Below are 18,632 nucleotides of genomic sequence, written 5' to 3'. Positions count from 1 at the left end.
TCACACAAAATATGCCAAATATTCCACCCAAAATATTTTTCATAGTGTAATATTTCATGTGATGTAATCAGGGTTGAGGTGGGGGGTTGGTGGTAGCAGGGGGTGTGTATTGTAGTATCCCAGAAGAGTCAGTGTTGCAAGGGGTTCTGGGTATTTGTTCTGTTGTGTTACGGCGCGGATGTACTTCCAAAATGTGTTTGTCATTCTTGTTTAGTGTGGGTTCACAGTGTGGCGCATATTTGTAACAGTCTTAAAGTTGTCTATACGGCCACCCTCAGTGTGACCTGTATAGCTGTTCAAAAATAATGCCTTGATTGACAGTCATCCACTGCCTCTTTCTCTCACACTCTCTGTTCCTGCCCCTCCCTCATGAATGTTGCTGCCTGCGCACACCTTTTTGCGTTCGGACCTGTTCTTCCTTCGGTCAACGCCCCCCTGGTTTTTTTATGACGCATAAGCTGGTTTTAAATCAATCAGAGACAGAGGTTGCTCATTTCGATATTTTATATCCAAAACGCTTTGGGAGATCAATCTAGATACAACAGTTCAATGCACGGCCCAAATTGATCTAAACTAAAAATGGCAGTTTCTCCCTCCTTCCTCACACTCCCCCCTCCCTCGGACAGTTGAGATAACAGATTGTTATGGCTTCATTCCTACATTCCAAATTCAAGGTCTATGGAAAGCCTCACACTTTAGCTGTCCTAATATCTGACTAGGAAATTAAAAGACAACCAAATCCAACAACCTTCACAATTTGTTTTGTATTAAACCCCTCTTAACCCTTTCCGTACATTGAAAATATACGCAACCTTGGCTCATAATTCCGGACATTTGAGGTATTTAAGAAACCCCGCCCGGACACCCCGGACAGTCCCGCAAAAGAGAACATGTCCGGGGAAAAGAGGATGTATGGTCAGTCTACTAAATATTATGTATACTTTTTATGCGATTATTAACATGAGTCCAACTTCACAAGTTTTGTTGTTGATGATGCTAAGTATCTACAGAATAAAACACATGATGTTAGGATATCAATTAAAGAAAATAGCGGGGTAGGGGGGCACATTTTATGTCAGCACAGAAATATTAGCTGTGTCCCATTTTAGGGTCTGCATCCTTCGAAGGACACATACTATGCGGTCGACAAAGTGTGGGTCCTAGCGAGAGTCCTCCAGCAGCGGCTCAGTCGCACAAGGTTAAAAAAATGGCCAAAAAAATAAATAATATAAAATAAAATAAATGATAAAATAATAATAATAATACTTAAACAAAATACATAAAAAATTATAATTAAAACAACAAAATAAAGAAATAAAAAAAGATTAAAAAATGGCTAACTTAAGAGAAGAATGTCGAATCATTTTGTGTTCTCTTGGTCCTTTACATTATGTTTTCACCTTATTTATTTTAATAGCTACCGGCACCGTCTGATTTTCCTGCGGTTAGAGACGACCGCTCATGGGAGACGGTTGTCATGGAGATGTGTCACGTGTTGACCAGCGTTGGAAAGCTGTTTTTCCTAATTATTAGTTAATGATGGATTTATTTTCATGCTTGTTGAAGTGGAACATGTACCTCTCAGTCTATCTATACAGCAACACCACACGATCTTACTTTATTTAGATGTGATTCACAGTCGATGTAACGGTAATTTTCTAATCTTGTCAATTTGTCAACTCCTTTGTCCCACGCGCCATTAGATGTAACACTCCTCTCTGGGGGGAGGGGGGAAACTAGGATGACAGGGGATGCAGAACAATAAAAGTGCAATAATTTTTCATGACATGGTCACTACTGCCTAGTTTCTCTTGCTATATTCTTATTGTACTGTTATATTTTTATTCTCATTGTTTATTTTTATTTTTATTCTTATTGTAATCATTTTCTATTTTGTTTCCATCGATACACCCATTTTTTACTTTTTAAATTCGATATCAATTCTGTACACTGCTGCTGGAATTCTAATTTTCCTGAGAGAACTCTCCTGAAGAAATCAATGAAGTATTATTTATTCATCTATCTATTTGGTTTTATTATAGCCTGTAATAGTCAATCAATCAATCAATCAATGTTTATTTATATAGCCCTAAATCACAAGTGCCTCAAAGGGATGCACAAACCACAACGACATCCTCGGTAGGGCCCACATAAGGGCAAGGAAAAACTCACCCCTGTGGGACGTCGACCATGATGACTATGAGAAACCTTGGAGAGGATCACATATGTGGGAACACCCCCCGTAGTAAATATTGGGATAGCATAATATTATTATTATCATATAATTATTTGCAATGAAGGGAGAGGAAATTAATCACAACAACTACAGTTTCAGTGCATGAGTTTATACATTTGTATCTGTTGTAAAACAAATTTTGTGGAGATTGTCCTCTAGTGGGTTCCTCAGACCACCACACACTGCCACGAGAGCCCGGATTTCCGGGTACAACACTGTTTTATTTTCATAAATCCTGCAAGTGTCGTGGAAATTTCTTAAAGACGATCCTTTAGTGAGAAATAGCTTTAAAATGATTTATTAAAGTAACAAACAAATAATAACAAGCTTTGCAAAGTGAGACCAAACCAGAACGACACATGCGTTCGTTCCAGCTTGTTCTAACTCCTTAAGAGTTTGACATGACAATTATACATTCTCAGAAGTCCCACCCTCCATGCTCATTTACATACAGTACACCAGTGGAAGGAATACCCAAAGTCCTGTGAAGGGGAGAGGGTGTCGTTTGCCCAGAGGGGGTGGGGTCACTCAGGAAAGGGAACCAATTTAGCTCTGTTGGGAGTCAGGAAGAGGAACACACGTGCCCACGTCAACTATAGTCCACATGTTACATCTAAGACACAGGAGACAGAGCCTAATCAGATAATACATCTCATGCTAAGTGTCACATTCTTGAGCCCAATAAACAACTTTTGGCGAGCCGTTCAAAGAACATCATCAATTAAAACGAGTACAAGTAATTTTGCTATCACACAAGGCTTTTGCTTTCCAGCAAAATGTCTTTTTATGAGTCCGTGTCTCTCAGTCTCTCTCTGGCTCCCACTCCAACGCCAACCACGTGTCTCGTTCCGGCTGCTGCTAATAAAGGCGACAGGTGATTAGACAACAAGGCCCACCTGGGCCATCTACTCACTTGTCGCTGTCTTCGAGGCCGGTCCTGGCACGCCCCATTCCGCGGCAGGCTCGCAGGCCACGCCCCCCCTCCACAAATTTGTTTTTAAATGATCATCCAAACTGGTATATAAGTGTTTTGTGTCATTTCTTTTTGGTCATTTGTTGTCCAAGTCCTCCTCCTTGATTATTCTGCACAGCAACAAAAAGTAAAGTTAAACACTAGATCACAATAATCAGCAATAGAAGTAAACATTTTCAAATAAAATGCAAATGTACGCAAAAAAAAAATAGTAATAACTAATATCGGCATGTTGTGAACTTCTGGATCTGCCTCCCGGGAGACTTTCAGCTGCTGGGTCTCTGCAACACCAGAGTCCGTTAGGAAACACTGGATGAGATACCAATGAAGAGACAGGGCTGCGGTGCTGAGGTCGTTATGGTGTCTTCTGAGGTGGGGTGGCACTTGGTGAAAAACGTTTGAAAAGTGCTGATCTAGTGTTTTCAAACAGGACAAAAAACTTAGTGAAATCTTGTAACTTTTATCAGAACATTATTGCAGTTGTTTTACAGTCAGATTTATTCTCAAATTGTAGCTCAGTGAAAGCAAAACATTGTTAAAAATGTTTTTTATCTTAAATGGAAGTATAAGTAACTACAGTTGGTCGCTACATCTGTAAGTGCAAGTTAAAACTCTACTATGCAAAGTCAAAGCCATTTATCAACAACACCCAGAACAGCGCCAGCCTCCCTGGGGCCGAGCTCATCTAAGATGGACTGATGCAAAGTGGAACAGTGTTCTGTTGTCTGACGGGTCCACATTTCAAATTGTTTTTTGGATAGTGGACTTTGTCCTACAGACCAAAGAGGAAGTGATCTTCAAACTGAGGTACGCCGCTTGAAGAAAGTAGTGTTTTACTTTCCTATATCAAATGCTATATTAAATGTTACTGTTCAAACTGTGTGTAATGTTAGTGTATGATTATACCCTTTAAATTAAACCTCTGCCTTGTTTTTAATGAGTACACTACTGTGTTTTAATGTTGGTCATCATGGTGTTTTCTGAGGTGGCACTTGGTGAAAAACGTTTGAGAAGCGCTGATCCAGTGTTTTCAAATGTACCAAACAGGACATAAAAAACTTTGTGAAATCTTGTAAACTTTATTAGAACATTATTTCAGTTGTTTTACAGTCAGATTTATTCTCAAATTGTAGTTCAGTGAAAGCAAAATATTGTTAAAAACAGGTTTTTAATTTTCAATGGAAGTATAAAGCGAACTGTGGACACAAACAAATGGGACAGATGTTGATGCGAGTGCAGTTTTTGGAAAAATATTTTCAAGCCCGTCATTCAAAATTGTACATTTTCTTAAGTGGGACACAAGTAACAGAAACGTGACCCCCCCTTCTACACACTGATGAACGTAAACACTGCATAGATTGTTAAAGAGTCGTTTAAAACAAGTCCACGTGCACTCGGTAAGATAATCTCTCGTGATCTTCACAGGCTAAAACCATGTTGCCGTCTTTTTTTAAAAGAAATCCCACGGGGCGACGCGTGCGTCACTAAGACGACAATTTGCGACAAGCGGTCATCGAAGCAGATGGCGGACTGCAGGCGCGTCGTCACAGAGAGCAAATATGGGGTGTATAAAAACAACGGAACGTGTGGCGACGACGTTTCGGCTCGACTTCAGAGCGAAAGCCGTCAATAAATAGTTCGCCTGACCACTTGTCTGTCATCGTCTCGGCAAGGTTCCAGTAACTTCTCTGCAAGTCATGTGCTGCCACGGCGCTCTACTCAATCACTTCATAGGGTAAATACAAATATACATTCATACATACAAACACATGTACACATACATACATACATACATACACACGCAAACATAGATACGCATACAAACACACATGCATGCATGTATGTATACATACCCACATTCACACATTCACACATGCATACATTCACACATGCATACATACATACATACATACATACATAAATCTACACGCAGTGAAAGATTTAGACTAGCTTCTTGGCCTCGAAGAAGCTCTTTAGGTGTTTCATCTGCCAGATGCCGATGGCCACCAGAATGAGGGTCTGGACGATGGACCACCAGAGGACGCGCTGGTTGGTGCTCTCACTGGTCTGACGAAAGCGCTCCTCGCGGTACTAAAGGAGAAAAGACAGCAGTGTTGATTATTTCTTCACTTGAATTAAAGGGGAACTGCACTTTTTCAATCCAATCCAATCCACTTTATTTATGTAGCACATTTAAACAACAAGAACGTTTCCAAAGTGCTGCACAGCCAGGTTAAAAACAATATTAAAAAACAATATTATGCTCCACCAATGACTGAATAAAGAAATAAAAAAATAAATATAAAACCAATATAAAAAACAATATGATTAAAAACAATTTTAAAGGGTAAAATCAATTAAAACAGTAAAATAGAAATCAAAGTGTATAAAAAACACAGAGGACAACAGAGGACCACACAACTCACGTAATGTTAAAAGCCAAAGAATAAAAGTGGGTCTTAAGACAAGACTTAAGCAGTTAGAACATGGAAGAGCACAGTGTTCCAGGGCTTAGGGCCGACCACAGAGAAGGCCCTGTGTACCCTGGTTTTAAGTCTGGTCTTGGGCACCACGAGCTGCAACTGGCTCTCGGACCTCAGAGCGCGCGCAGGAGTGTAAATATACTGAGGTGCCAGTCCATGTAAAGATTTAAAAACAAACAGCAATGTTTTAAAATCAATTGTAAAATGAACAGGGAGCCAGTGCAAACTCTGAAGAATTGGGGTTATATGCTGGCGTTTCCTGGCCCCTGTTAAAAGTCGTGCTGCCGCGTTCTGGACTAACTGCAACCGGGAGAGATCTTTTTGGCTAATGCCAGCATAAAGTGCACTGCAGTAGTCCAGGCGACTTGAAATAAAAGCATGCACGACTTGTTCAAAAAGGTTAAAAGATAAAAACAGTTTAACCTTTACTAAAAGACAAAGGTGATAAAAACACGATTATAAAACGCCATTGACTTGTCAAGTTTAAAATGATTTTTGGATGGAATTTTGCCTGTCATTCACAATCCATATGTAAGAAGAGAACACTTTTTTTTTTTTAATGCACTAAGCCAGGGGTGCCTAAACTACGGCCCGCCAGCGTGCAAAATCCGGGCCACAGGTAGTCCCGAGTAGAAAAAACAACAACTTTTTATTTATTTATTTTTTTAGTCTGTTCTTTCTAGCCCATCCATCAATCCATTTTTACCATTTGTCCCTTTTGGGGTTGCGGGGGGTGCTGGAACCTATCTCAGCTGCATCCCAGCAGAAGGCATTGTAGACCTTGGACAAGTCGCCACCGCATCGCAGGGCCAACACAGATAGACAGACAACACTCACATTCACACACTAGGGACCATTTAGTGTTGCCAATCAACCTATCCCCAGGTGCATAGCTTTGGAGGTGGGAGGAAGCAGAATACCCAGAGGGAACCCACGCAGTCACGGAGAGAACATGCCAACTCCACACAGAAAGATCCCGAGCCCTGGATTGAACTCAGGACTATTCAGTTTATAGTGTGTATGTGGAGAGAGATAGATAGATAGATAGATAGATAGATATATATATATATATATATATATATATATATATATATATATATATATATATATATATATATATATTAGGGCTGGGCAATATTGCCTTTTTTTAATACCGCGATATTTTTAGGCCATATTGCGATATACGATATATATTACGATATTTTGCCTTAGCCTTGAATGAACACTTGATACATCTAATCACAGCAGTATGATGATTCTATGTGTCTACATTAAAACATTCTTGTTCATATATGCTACTTTTAAACTTTCATGCACAACTAAGTCAATTTACCAAAACTGTATTTATTAAAGTTATTAGCAGGTGACTTTTCAAATGATGCTACATATTAGCAGTAATGCTACTTTTGGTAGCAACGCTTGTGCCCCACACTTGAAAAATTAAAGTTGTCTATTCAACATATTCCCGCTTGAAGCCGAACCACCGCCAGACGATGGACCCCGTGCTGTTTTTCTTGGGAAATAGTTCTTCCTTCATTTTTTACGTGATTCGCGCCTTCTTTCTCCGCAACAAACCGCTAGCATCACAGCTAACGTTAGCCACGCCGCGACCTCTCCACTGGGCGAGGGCGTATACGTATGACATGACAGTGACGTATGAAAGTGTGCCTGCTTGTCTGTGAGTAGACACAGGAAAGAGTGTAATGCCCGCAGCTGTGTGAAAACGTCTACTCGAATATTACGATAGTCATTTTCTATATCGCACAGAGACAAACCAGCGATATACTGTATATCGTATATCCCCCAGCCCTTTTATATATATATATATATATATATATATATATATATATATATATATATATATATATATATATATTAGGACTGCGAAACTTTGGGTGTCCCACGATTCGATTCAATATCGATTCTTGGGGTCACGATTCGATAATAAATCGACTTTTTCGATTCAATGCGATTCTCGATTCAAAAACGTTATTTTTCCGATTCAAAAGGATTCTCTATTCATTCAATACATAGGATTTCAGCAGGATCTACCCCAGTCTGCTGACATCCAAGCAAAGTAGTAGATCCAAAAAAAAAAAAAGCTTTTATAATTGTAAAGGACAATTTTTTATCAACTGATTGCAATAATATAAATTTGTTTTAACTATTAAACGAACCAAAAATACGACTTATTTTATCTTTGTGAAAATATTGGACACAGTGTGTTGTCAAGCTTATGAGATGCGATGCAAGTGTAAGCCACTGTGACACTATTGTTCTTTTTTTTTTTACAAATGTCTAATGATAATATCAATGAGGGATTTTTAATCACTGCTATGCTGAAATTATAACAAATATTGATACTGTTGTTGATAATATTCATTTTTGTTTCACCACTTTTGGTTTGTTCTGTGTCGTGTTTGTGTCTCCTCTCAATTGCTCTGTTTATTGCAGTTCTGAGTGTTGCTGGGTCAGGTTTGGTTTTGGAATTGGATTGCATTGTTATGGTATTGCTGTGTAGTGGTTTGTTGGATTGATTAAAAAAAAAAAAAAAAAAAAAATAGATTTAAAAAAAAAAAAAAAAAAAAGAGAATCGATTATGAATAGCGCAACGTATTCAAATTCGATTTTTTCCCATTCATCCATCTTCTTCCACTTATCTGAGGTCGGGTCGCGGGGGCAGCAGCCTAAGCAGGGAAGCCCAGACTTCACTCACCCCAGCCACTTCGTCTAGCTCCTCCCGGGGGATCCCGAGGCGTTCCCAGGCCAGCCGGGAGACATAGTCTTCCCAACCTGTCTCGGGTCTTCCCCGTGGCCTCCTACCAGTCGGACGTGCCCGAAACACCTCTCTAGGGAGACGTTTGGGTGGCATCCAGACCAGATGCCCGAACCACCTCATCCGACTCCTCTCGATGTGGAGGAGCAGCGGCTTTAATTTGAGCTCCTCCCGAATTACAGAGCTTCTCACCCTATCTCTAAGGGAGAGCCCCGCCACACCGCGGAGGAAACTCATTTCGGGCGCTTGTACCCGTGATCTTGTCCTTTCGGTCATGACCCAAAGCTCATAACCATAGGTGAGGATGGGAACGTAGATCGACGTAGATTTCTAGCGCCAACACTGTATAATGTTGCACTATCCCGCCGAGACCCCCGTGACACATCAAAATGGTACAACCCGCTTACTCTTTGGTAGTTCTGCTCCTTCTGGATCTGGTCCACTTGCTCCACCAGCTGTCTCACTCTCAGCTGCAGCTCGGTCAGTTTGTCTTTGGCGGCGATCTCAGCGTAGTTGTTGGCGTGCTCGCCGACTTGAATGTCCAGGTGAACCCTCTGCAGTGCAGCGCCAGGAAAACACTCATCAGGATGTTGCGGCGGCATTCAAGTGTAAAAGATAAAAAAACATCGGGCGCAGTCCTTACCAGCATGCCTCCAGCAAAGAGGGAGAACTTAGAGGAGTTGGAGTGAAGGCAGATCTGATGTTCCCCGGGTGTGTGAGACGTGAAGGTGAACCTTCCCTCGGAGCCGTACTGTCGAGACAGAATCACCTGCAGCCAGCACACATGTTAGTCAATCCTGCACCTTTAAAGTCCTACTGAAACCCACTACTACCGACCACACAGTCTGATAGTTTATATATCAATGATGAAATATTAACATTGCAACACATGCCAATACGGCCTTTTTAGTTTACTAAATTGCAATTTTAAATATCCCGCGGAGTTTCTTGTTGAAAACGTCGCGTATGATGACGCGTGTTTGTGACGTCTCGGGTTGTAGCGGACATATTAGCCCAGCACCACACACGGATAAAAGTCGTCTCTTTTCATCGCATAATTACACAGTAATTTGGACGTCTGTGTTGCTGAATCTTTTGCAATTTGTTCAATTAATAATGGAGACTATAAAGAAGAATACTGTTGGTGGAAAGCGGTGGTTTGCAGCTGCCTTTAGCACCAAAACACAGCCGGTGTTTCTTTGTTTGTTGTGAAGCTTTAACACAGAGCGGTCAAGCGAACATGTTTCTCTACGTCAACCAGCAAGTTTTTGGATGGGGAAATTGTGATATTAAGTCGGCTCTTACCGTAGACTTCAGAGGATTATGGGACCTCCTCCTGCAGCTCAAAAAGGCAGCTGTGATCTTGGCTCCTCGGCTTCTCTCAGAGACACTGGCGTTCACCGTAGCCACCCGACTTTCAGGTATGACTTTACAATCTCACTAAAACACTTTTAAAACAAAAAGCAGATAAGGGATCTTCCAGTATTATCCTAGTAAATGTGTTTAATTACATCTGAAACGCCGCCTGCCGTCGCCTTTTCTATTTTTTTTTCTAGTACTTCACTCTCACTATCCTCATCCACCAATCTTTCATCCTCGCTCAAATTAATGGGGGAATTGTCGCTTTCTCGATCCGAATGGCTCTAGCTACTGCTGGCTATGATTGTAAACAACGTGAGGATGTGAGGAGCCCCACAACCCGTGACGTCACACGCACATCGTCTGTTACTTCCGGTAAAGGCTAAGCTTTTTTATTAGCGACCAAAAGTTGCGAACTTTATCGTCGATGTTCTCTACTAAATCCTTTCAGCAAAAATATGGCAATCTCGCAAAATGATCAAGTATGACACATAAAATGGACCTGCTGTCCCCGTTTAAATTAGAAATTCTCTTTTCAGTAGGCCTTTAAAACCTACTGAAACCCACTACTACCCACCACGCAGTCTGATAGTTTATACATCAATGATGAAATATTAACATTGCAACACATGCCAATACGGCCTTTTTAGTTTACTAAATTGCAATTTTAAATTTCCCGCGAGTTTCTTGTTGAAAACGTCGCGGAATGATGACGCGTATGCGTGACGTCACGGACTGTCAGGAAATATTAGCAGCTGCACCACTCGCGGCTAAAAGTCGTCTGCTTTAACGGCATAATTATACAGTATTTTGGACATCTGTGTTGCTGAATCTTTTGCAATTTGTTCATTTAATAACAGAGACTACAAAGAACAATGCTGTTGCTGGAAAGCGGTGGATTGCAGCTGTATTTAGCACCGAGACACAGCCAATGTTTCTTTGTTTGTTGTGAAGCGGAGCGGTAAAGCTAACATGTTTTCTCTACGTCAACCAGCATGTTTTTGGATGGGGAAATTGTGATATATATGTTACCGGAGAAATCATTGGATTATTTGTCGTCCTGCAGCAGTTTTTAAAAAAGGCAGCTGTGAGCTTGGCTCCTCGGCTTCTCTCTGAGACACTGCGTGTTCACCGCAGCCATCCGACCTCGAGGTATGTCTTTACAATCTTTACAATCTTTACAATCTCACTAAAACACTATTAAAACAAGCAGATAAGGGATCTTCCAGAATTATCCTAGTAAATGTGTCTAATTACATTTGAAATGCTCACACTGCCGCCGCTTTTTTTTATTCCTTCACTATCAATATCCTAATTCACGAATCTTTCATCCTCGCTCAAATTAATGGGGAAATTGTTGCTTTCTCGGTCCGAATTGCTCTTACTGCTGGTGCTCCCATTATAAACAATGTGAATATATGTGGAGCCCTGCATCTCGTGACGTCACGCGCACATACTTTCGGTAAAGGCAGGGCTTTTCTATTAGCGACCAAAAGTTGCGAACTTTATCGTTGATGTTCTCTACTAAATCCTTTCAGCGAAAATATGGCAATATCGCGAAATTATCAAGTATGACACATAGAATGGACCTGCTATCCCCGTTTAAATAAGAAAATCTCATTTCAGTAGGCCTTTAAGGCCTACTGAAACCCACTAGTACCCACCATGCAGTCTGATAGTTTATATATCAATGATGAAATATTAACATTGCAACACATGCCAATACGGCCTTTTTAGTTGACTAAATTGCAATTTTAAATTTCCCGGGAGTTTCGTCTTGAAAACGTTGTGTAATTATGACGTGTACGCAAGACGTCACGGGTGATTAGGAAGTATGAGCGGTGCGCACACACACAGCTAAAAGTCGTCTGCTTTAACCGCATAATTACACAGTATTTTGGACATCTGTGTTGCTGAATCTTTTGCAATTTGTTCAATTAATATTGGAGAAGTCACAGTAGAAAGATGGATTTGGGAAGCTTTAGCCTTTAGCCACACAAACACACGGTGATTCTTTGTTTAAAATTCCTGGAGGTGAAACTTTACTATGGATCAGAGCGCGTACATGAATCAAGACGGAATGTCAACCAGCAGGTTTCGGTGAGAAAATTGTGGTTAAAAAGTCGCTTCTTACCGGAGAAAAGCTCAGCTTGTGCCGTCCATAGCTGCCGTCGACTCCCCTGAAATTGGCGTCAGGACACCCGTGGACACACCCCTCAGACTATCAGGTAATATTAAACTCACTAAAACACTACTAACACAATAGAAAGATAAGGGATTTCCCAGAATTATCCTAGTAAATGTGTCTAAAAACATCAGATTCCGTCCCAATGCAATTGCGTTTTTTTTTTCTCTAGTCTGTCGCTATCAATATCCTCAAACACGAATCTTTCATCCTCGCTCAAATTAATGGGGAAATTGTCGTTTTCTCGGTCTGAATAGCACTTTTTGTTGGAGGCTCCCATTAAAATCAATGTGAATATGTGAGGAGCCCCCACACTTGTGACGTCATCGTCTGCGACTTCCAGTAGAGGCAGGGCTTTTCTCTTAACACCGAAAGTTGCGAACTTTATCGTGGATGTTCTCTACTAAATCCTTTCAGCAAAAATACGGCAATATCGCGAAATGATCAAGTATGACACATAGAATGGACCTGCTATCCCCGTTTAAATAAGAAAATCTCATTTCAGTAGGTGTTGGAGCCAAATGTCCTTATTTGTATATATTGTTTTTATTGTATTTTCTCTAATTGATGCTTGCCTCAGACCATGTTGAATTTCCTTTTCGGCAAATTGCTCCACCCACTTCCTGTTAAGAACCAGTAAGTGTTGACAGGGATGGGACGGTTGCTATGGTGTGGTTACCCTGGTAACCTCCTTAAATAGGGTCCAGGTGTGAGCACGGGATGGCGATTGGAAGACAAACAGTTTTCGACTTATTGTATTGCCCTTGCCTCTGGGCCGATACCGAGGGCGACTGTGTTGACCAGTTTGACGCGTGTCAAGGAACGTGTCGTGTGAAGCCGTGACTGACGTGAGTTTTTGTGACAATGCTGTATGCCAAGGTCAGCATACTTTTGTTGTATAGGATGCATTTGATTTTATTTGTTAGCTTAAAAATAAACGGATTCTCATATCCAATCACAGTTCTACAGTACTGGACATTCTATCCCTTACACGCGTCAAACTGGTCAACACAGTCGCCCTCATTATCGGCCCAGACTAAAGGGCAATACAGTTCTCCCGTCGAAAGGCAAAACCTAGTAACTCACTTCTAGCTAATTTTTAGAAAACAAAGGAAAACCAATCTATCTTGATGCGGTCTTACAAAGATTTACAAAGTCATCAAACGTATAGATGTTTTCTTGAGCTTTCATTTTCTTGCCGATTGAGCCATGGATTGAATCTGCTCTCATGAACGTGTGCCCTTTCTCCAGATATTTTATCACAATCTCGGGTGGGCCCCATTCTGCGTTTGCACATTGGGCAAGAGCCGTGTACAGCGTCCAGTTTTTATTTTGACCTCCACAGTTATCTGCCCAAAAGAGTATGCAAGGGGAATAATCAAAAACAATACATTTAATGAAGGTGCTTCCAACGTCCTGGGCCAATCTTCCAAATATCCCCTCGTGCCATAATATCACATAATCAGGTTGACCGTCGGCCCCCATTCGTGCAAATGTCTCATTAAAGACAATAAGGCGACTGACAAAGAAGCTCCGATTGGTCCCTTGAGATACTAGGTTTTTCTGTTGTATCTACGCGGTTATGTGGTAGTTGCTAGGTCCTGCCATGCGCGTAACAGCTTACTTACGGAACAAATTACAATACCGCATACACTAATGTAAAGCATATCACCTAGGAACTCCAAAATTATTATCAGCTCAGTTTTGACCCAAATTGAGTTACTGGGTTTTGCCTTTGGACGGGAGAGTAGGCCATTAATGTCTTGATGAGAACTGATGTACCTTTTCGTCAGGGTCTTTGACCTCCACAAACATGCCTAGACCCTGCGTAGCCGGGAGATATTCCTCTTTCTGTTTGTCGTACAGCTGAGTCCGATAGTTTCCTGTGAAACAAAACACAAATCCTGCTATAATTCAGTTGGCCATTTTATTGCAGCCACAAACACTGAAATAAAGTGCCTCCAGGTGAATAAGTCATATTTGACGTTATGATTAACTATTGCAAAGAACCAAATAGAAATACAGTAAAGTAATGCATAATTCAGCCAAATACAATAAATAAGACGTATCCACAGTTGCTGCAACTTTGATATAAATGATTAGCTTCAGTGTTGCCATGTTAGCTAAAAGTTGGTCAGCTAGCCGTTAGCGTTAGCATGGCAGCTCGCTTCGTTACCGATGATCATCGTCTCATCTGGGATTTCTTCTATGAAACATTTCTTTTCCGTCTCCCCGATGTGGAAGTACAAGGCGGAGACGAGGCTGCAGAAGACGTTGAAAAGTAAAAACGACAACAGAGCAGAATACATTCTGACAGTCGCCATCTTATTGCCAGGAGAGAGCGTTACCGCGCCTGCGCGGACGCCGCAGCGCCACGTAACCCCACGGACCGACACTGACCAATCAGCGAAGCGCAAGATAATGCCTCGATTTTAAAACTGTTTATATTTTCATCTAATATCAATAAAGTGACTGAATAGAGCAGGGGTGTCAAACTCAAATACGGGGTGGGCCAACATTTAAAACTGAACAAACCGGTGGGCCAAGGTTAAACAAATTAACCTTTTAATAGGGACCGAAAAAAGTTTTGCATTGAATATTGAACAAGCAAGGCTTACATAACTTTATAGTGACATGCAAACTCGAGTTTCAAATAATAATAATAGTAAAAAAATTTAAATGGCGTATCAAATAAAATTGAAATAAAAATTAAATGCCTATTTTTTATTTGCTTTCCATCCATCCATCCATCCATCTTCTTCCGCTTATCCGAGGTCGGGTCGCGGGGGCAACAACCTAAGCAGGGAAACCCAGACTTCCCTCTCCCCAGCCACTTCGTCTAGCTCTTCCCGGGGGATCCCGAGGCGTTCCCAGGCCAACCGGGACACATAGTCTTCCCAACGTGTCCTGGGTCTTCCCCGTGGCCTCCTACCGGTTGGACGTGCCCTAAATACCTCCCAAGAGAGGCGTTCGGGTGGCATCCTGACCAGATGCCCGAACCACCTCATCTGGCTCCTCTCGATGTGAAGGAGCAGCGGCTTTACTTTGAGTTCCTCCCGGATGACAGAGCTTCTCACCCTATCTCTAAGGGAGAGACCCGCCACCCAGCGGAGGAAACTCATTTCGGCCGCTTGTACCCGTGATCTTATCCTTGCGGTCACGACCCAAAGCTCATGACCATAGGTGAGGATGGGAACGTAGATCGACCGGTAAATTGAGAGCTTTGCCTCCCGGCTCAGCTCCTTCTTCACCACAACGGATCGGTACAACGTCCACATTACTGAAGACGCCGCCCCGATCTGCCTGTCGATCTCACGATCCACTCTTCCCTCACTCGTGAACAAGACTCCTAGGTACTTGAACTCCTCCACTTGGAGCAGTGTCTCCTCCCCAACCCGGAGATGGCATTCCACCCTTTTCCGGGCGAGAACCATGGACTCGGACTTGGAGGTGCTGATTCTCATTCCGGTCGCTTCACACTCGGCTGCAAACCGATCCAGTAAGAGCTGAAGATCCCGGTCAGATGAAGCCATCAGGACCACATCATCTGCAAAAAGCAGAGACCTAATCCTGCGGTCACCAAACCGGAACCCCTCAACGCCTTGACTGCGCCTAGAAATTCTGTCCATAAAAGTTATGAACAGAATCGGTGACAAAGGACAGCCTTGGCGGAGTCCAACCCTCACTGGAAACGTGTTCGACTTACTGCCGGCAATGCGGACCAAGCTCTGGCACTGATCGTACAGGGAGCGGACCGCCACAATAAGACAGTCCGATACCCCATACTCTCTGAGCACTCCCCACAGGACTTCCCGAGGGACACGGTCGAATGCCTTCTCCAAGTCCACAAAGCACATGTAGACTGGTTGGGCAAACTCCCATGCACCCTCAAGAACCCTGCCGAGAGTATAGAGCTGGTCCACAGTTCCACGACCAGGACGAAAACCACACTGTTCCTCCTGAATCCGAGGTTCGACTATCCGGCGAAGCCTCCTCTCCAGTACACCTGAATAAACCTTACCGGGAAGGCTGAGGAGTGTGATCCCACGATACTTGGAACACATCCTCCGGTCCCCCTTCTTAAAGAGAGGAACCACCACCCCGGTCTGCCAATCCAGAGGTACCGCCCCCGATGTCCACGCGATGCTGCAAAGTCTTGTCAACCAAGACAGCCCCACAGCATCCAGAGCCTCAAGGAACTCCGGGCGGATCTCGTCCACCCCCAGGGCCTTGCCGCCGAGGAGCTTTTTAACTACCTCAGCGACCTCAGCCCCAGAAATAGGAGAGTCCACCACAGATTCCCCAGGCACTGCTTCCTCATAGGAAGACGTGTTGGTGGGATTGAGGAGGTCTTCGAAGAATTCCTTCCACCTATCCACAACATCCGCAGTTGAGGTCAGCAGAACACCTATTTGCTGTCCTTTTCAGGTAAATATCAAAATAAACTTTTTTCACAGGTTAAAAATAAATTTAAAAATAAAATAACAATAATGAATGAATCAAGCATTCAAGTCTTGAAGTAGCAAGAGAAATAAATACATACTGTATTTAAATAAATACGTTAATTATTGCTCAGTTTGCTTAGCCAATTTGCTTTAACACTAAATATGAAAAAAGCAACACTTATATTACTTAACAGTGCAAAATCTTAATAGTGGTGGTTGCGGAGGGTGTATATTGTAGCGTCTTAGAAGAGTTAATACTGCAAGGGGTTCTGGGTATTTTGTTTATGTTGTGTTACGGTGGGGATGTTCTCCCGAAATGTGTTTGTCATTCTTGTGTGGTGTGGGTCCACAGTGTGGCGCATATTTGTAACAGTGTTAAAGTTGTTTATACGGCCACCCTTAGTGTGACCTGTATGGTTGTTGACCAAGTATGCCTTTCATTCACTCATGTGTGTGTTTAAAAGCCGCATATATTTTGTGATTAGGCCGGCACGCTGTCTGTATGGAGTAAAAGCGGACGTGACGACAGGTTGTAGAGAACGCTTTAAGGCAGGGCCTTTAAGGCACGCCCCCAATATTGTTGTCCGGGTGGAAATCGGTTGAAATTCGGGAGAATGGTTTCCTCGGGAGATACTCGAGAGGGGCACTGAACTTCGGGAGTCTCCTGGGAAAATCGGGAGGGTTGGCAAGTATAAGTATTAGCGGTGAATGCAGCTGTTTAATATCGGTGGGCCAGAACTAACGTTAATTTGATATTGCTTCAAGGGCCAAATTAAATTACACGGCAGGCCAAATTTGGCCCGCGGGCCAGAGTTTGACACCCGTGGAATAGAGTGTAAAAAATGTTTTAACAAAAAATACTTATTTTTAAAGGTAAAAAAAGGACTAGTTTATTTAATTTAATTTAAAAAGAAAACAAAATTGAAAAACAAAACTTCGTAGGTTTTGAAGAGCAATAACAACGCCTAAAACGGGTCGAATTGAATTTGATTCCAATAACAAACATTTAGATCCTTAGTAAAAAGAAAGGAAGACAGACCAAAACGGATGTTGTTTTTTTTTTTTTTTCAGAGTAAAAGCAACGTTACCCGTGCAACCGGCTAAAATGTATTTGATGACCCACAAATAAATTATTTTAGACATGGTACAACGATCGTGGAATACATCTACCGATATCTCTATGCACATACAAAACAAAGGTAGAGGCAAAAAAAAAAAAAAGTTGGATTTATAGTACCGTTTCTACATGGCCAGCACGGTCCAGGCTTTAAAATTGCTACTTCCGTTTTCAGTGTTTGCATATGAAAACACGTCCGTTCTGGTCTGTTTTCCAGTTTCTGTTGATATACACGTAGTGTCAGCCCTCGTTGTGCATTGTCTAAAAATAATTTCTGTGTAGTACCCCGAATACATTTTAGCTAAAGTCAGTAATCAACCCTGCTTTTATTTTGATATAGGTTTTCCGATGTATGTATTTTAAAAAAACATCTGTTTTGGTCTGTTTTATCGTTTTTTATTTACTGGGGATTTTCATTATTTGTTACATGATACATAAAATTTAAATTTAGATGATTATTGTTCTTCGGTCCGTGTACGTCCCGCTCATTCGGTCTCGAACTCTGAAATGCAATTCAAACAACTAATTTTGGGCCACTTTTTCTATTTTTATTTCCTAAACAAAAGTTGGACAACTATTAAATGACACATTTTTTTAAAACGACAATAGGATAAATAACTGCTTGATTGATTGATTGAAACTTTTATTAGTAGATTGCACAGCACAGTACGTATTCCGTACAATTGACCACTGAATGGTAGCACTTGAATAAGTCTTTCAACTTTTTTAAGTCGGGGTCCACGTTAATCAATTCATGGTAATCAATTCATGCTTCCGGTTCAATTTGTCATCACACAGATAAACACACATTTTTGTATTTTGAATAAACATTAATCGGATTTTTGTATTTAAAACAGCAAACAATCAAATTTTATGGCAATATTTTAATGACAAGCAACCCTTTTTGTTTCTTTTTTCAAATCTGCCACATATTGTAAAATTCGAAAAACAGCCCTAACTATTGTTTTTTGAATGGCGTTTCAGAATTGGAAATGTAATGAAAGGACACGGACCTTCATTTTCACCCAAAAATAACGCTTTGTTTTTTTATTTGTGTG

General features: G+C 41.6%; 1 protein-coding gene across 1 annotated transcript; it reads right to left on the bottom strand.

The window, feature by feature from the left end:
* Window positions 1-4,268: 4,268 nt before the first annotated feature.
* On the bottom strand, window positions 4,269-14,373 carry tmed9 (transmembrane p24 trafficking protein 9). The gene is made up of 5 exons (XM_061892184.1): window positions 14,189-14,373; window positions 13,795-13,895; window positions 9,112-9,237; window positions 8,876-9,022; window positions 4,269-5,300 (listed from the first exon to the last, which is right to left on the bottom strand). Exons 1-5 carry the CDS (start codon window positions 14,334-14,336, stop codon window positions 5,151-5,153), a joined length of 672 nt encoding a protein of 223 aa, XP_061748168.1. The 5' UTR covers window positions 14,337-14,373; the 3' UTR covers window positions 4,269-5,150.
* Window positions 14,374-18,632: the final 4,259 nt, after the last annotated feature.

This window comes from Nerophis ophidion, linkage group LG29 (assembly GCF_033978795.1).
Source record: "Nerophis ophidion isolate RoL-2023_Sa linkage group LG29, RoL_Noph_v1.0, whole genome shotgun sequence".
Taxonomy (NCBI): Eukaryota; Metazoa; Chordata; class Actinopteri; order Syngnathiformes; family Syngnathidae; genus Nerophis; species Nerophis ophidion.
Note: the sequence above shows the minus strand (reverse complement) of the source record. Positions and strands in the feature narration are given on the sequence as shown.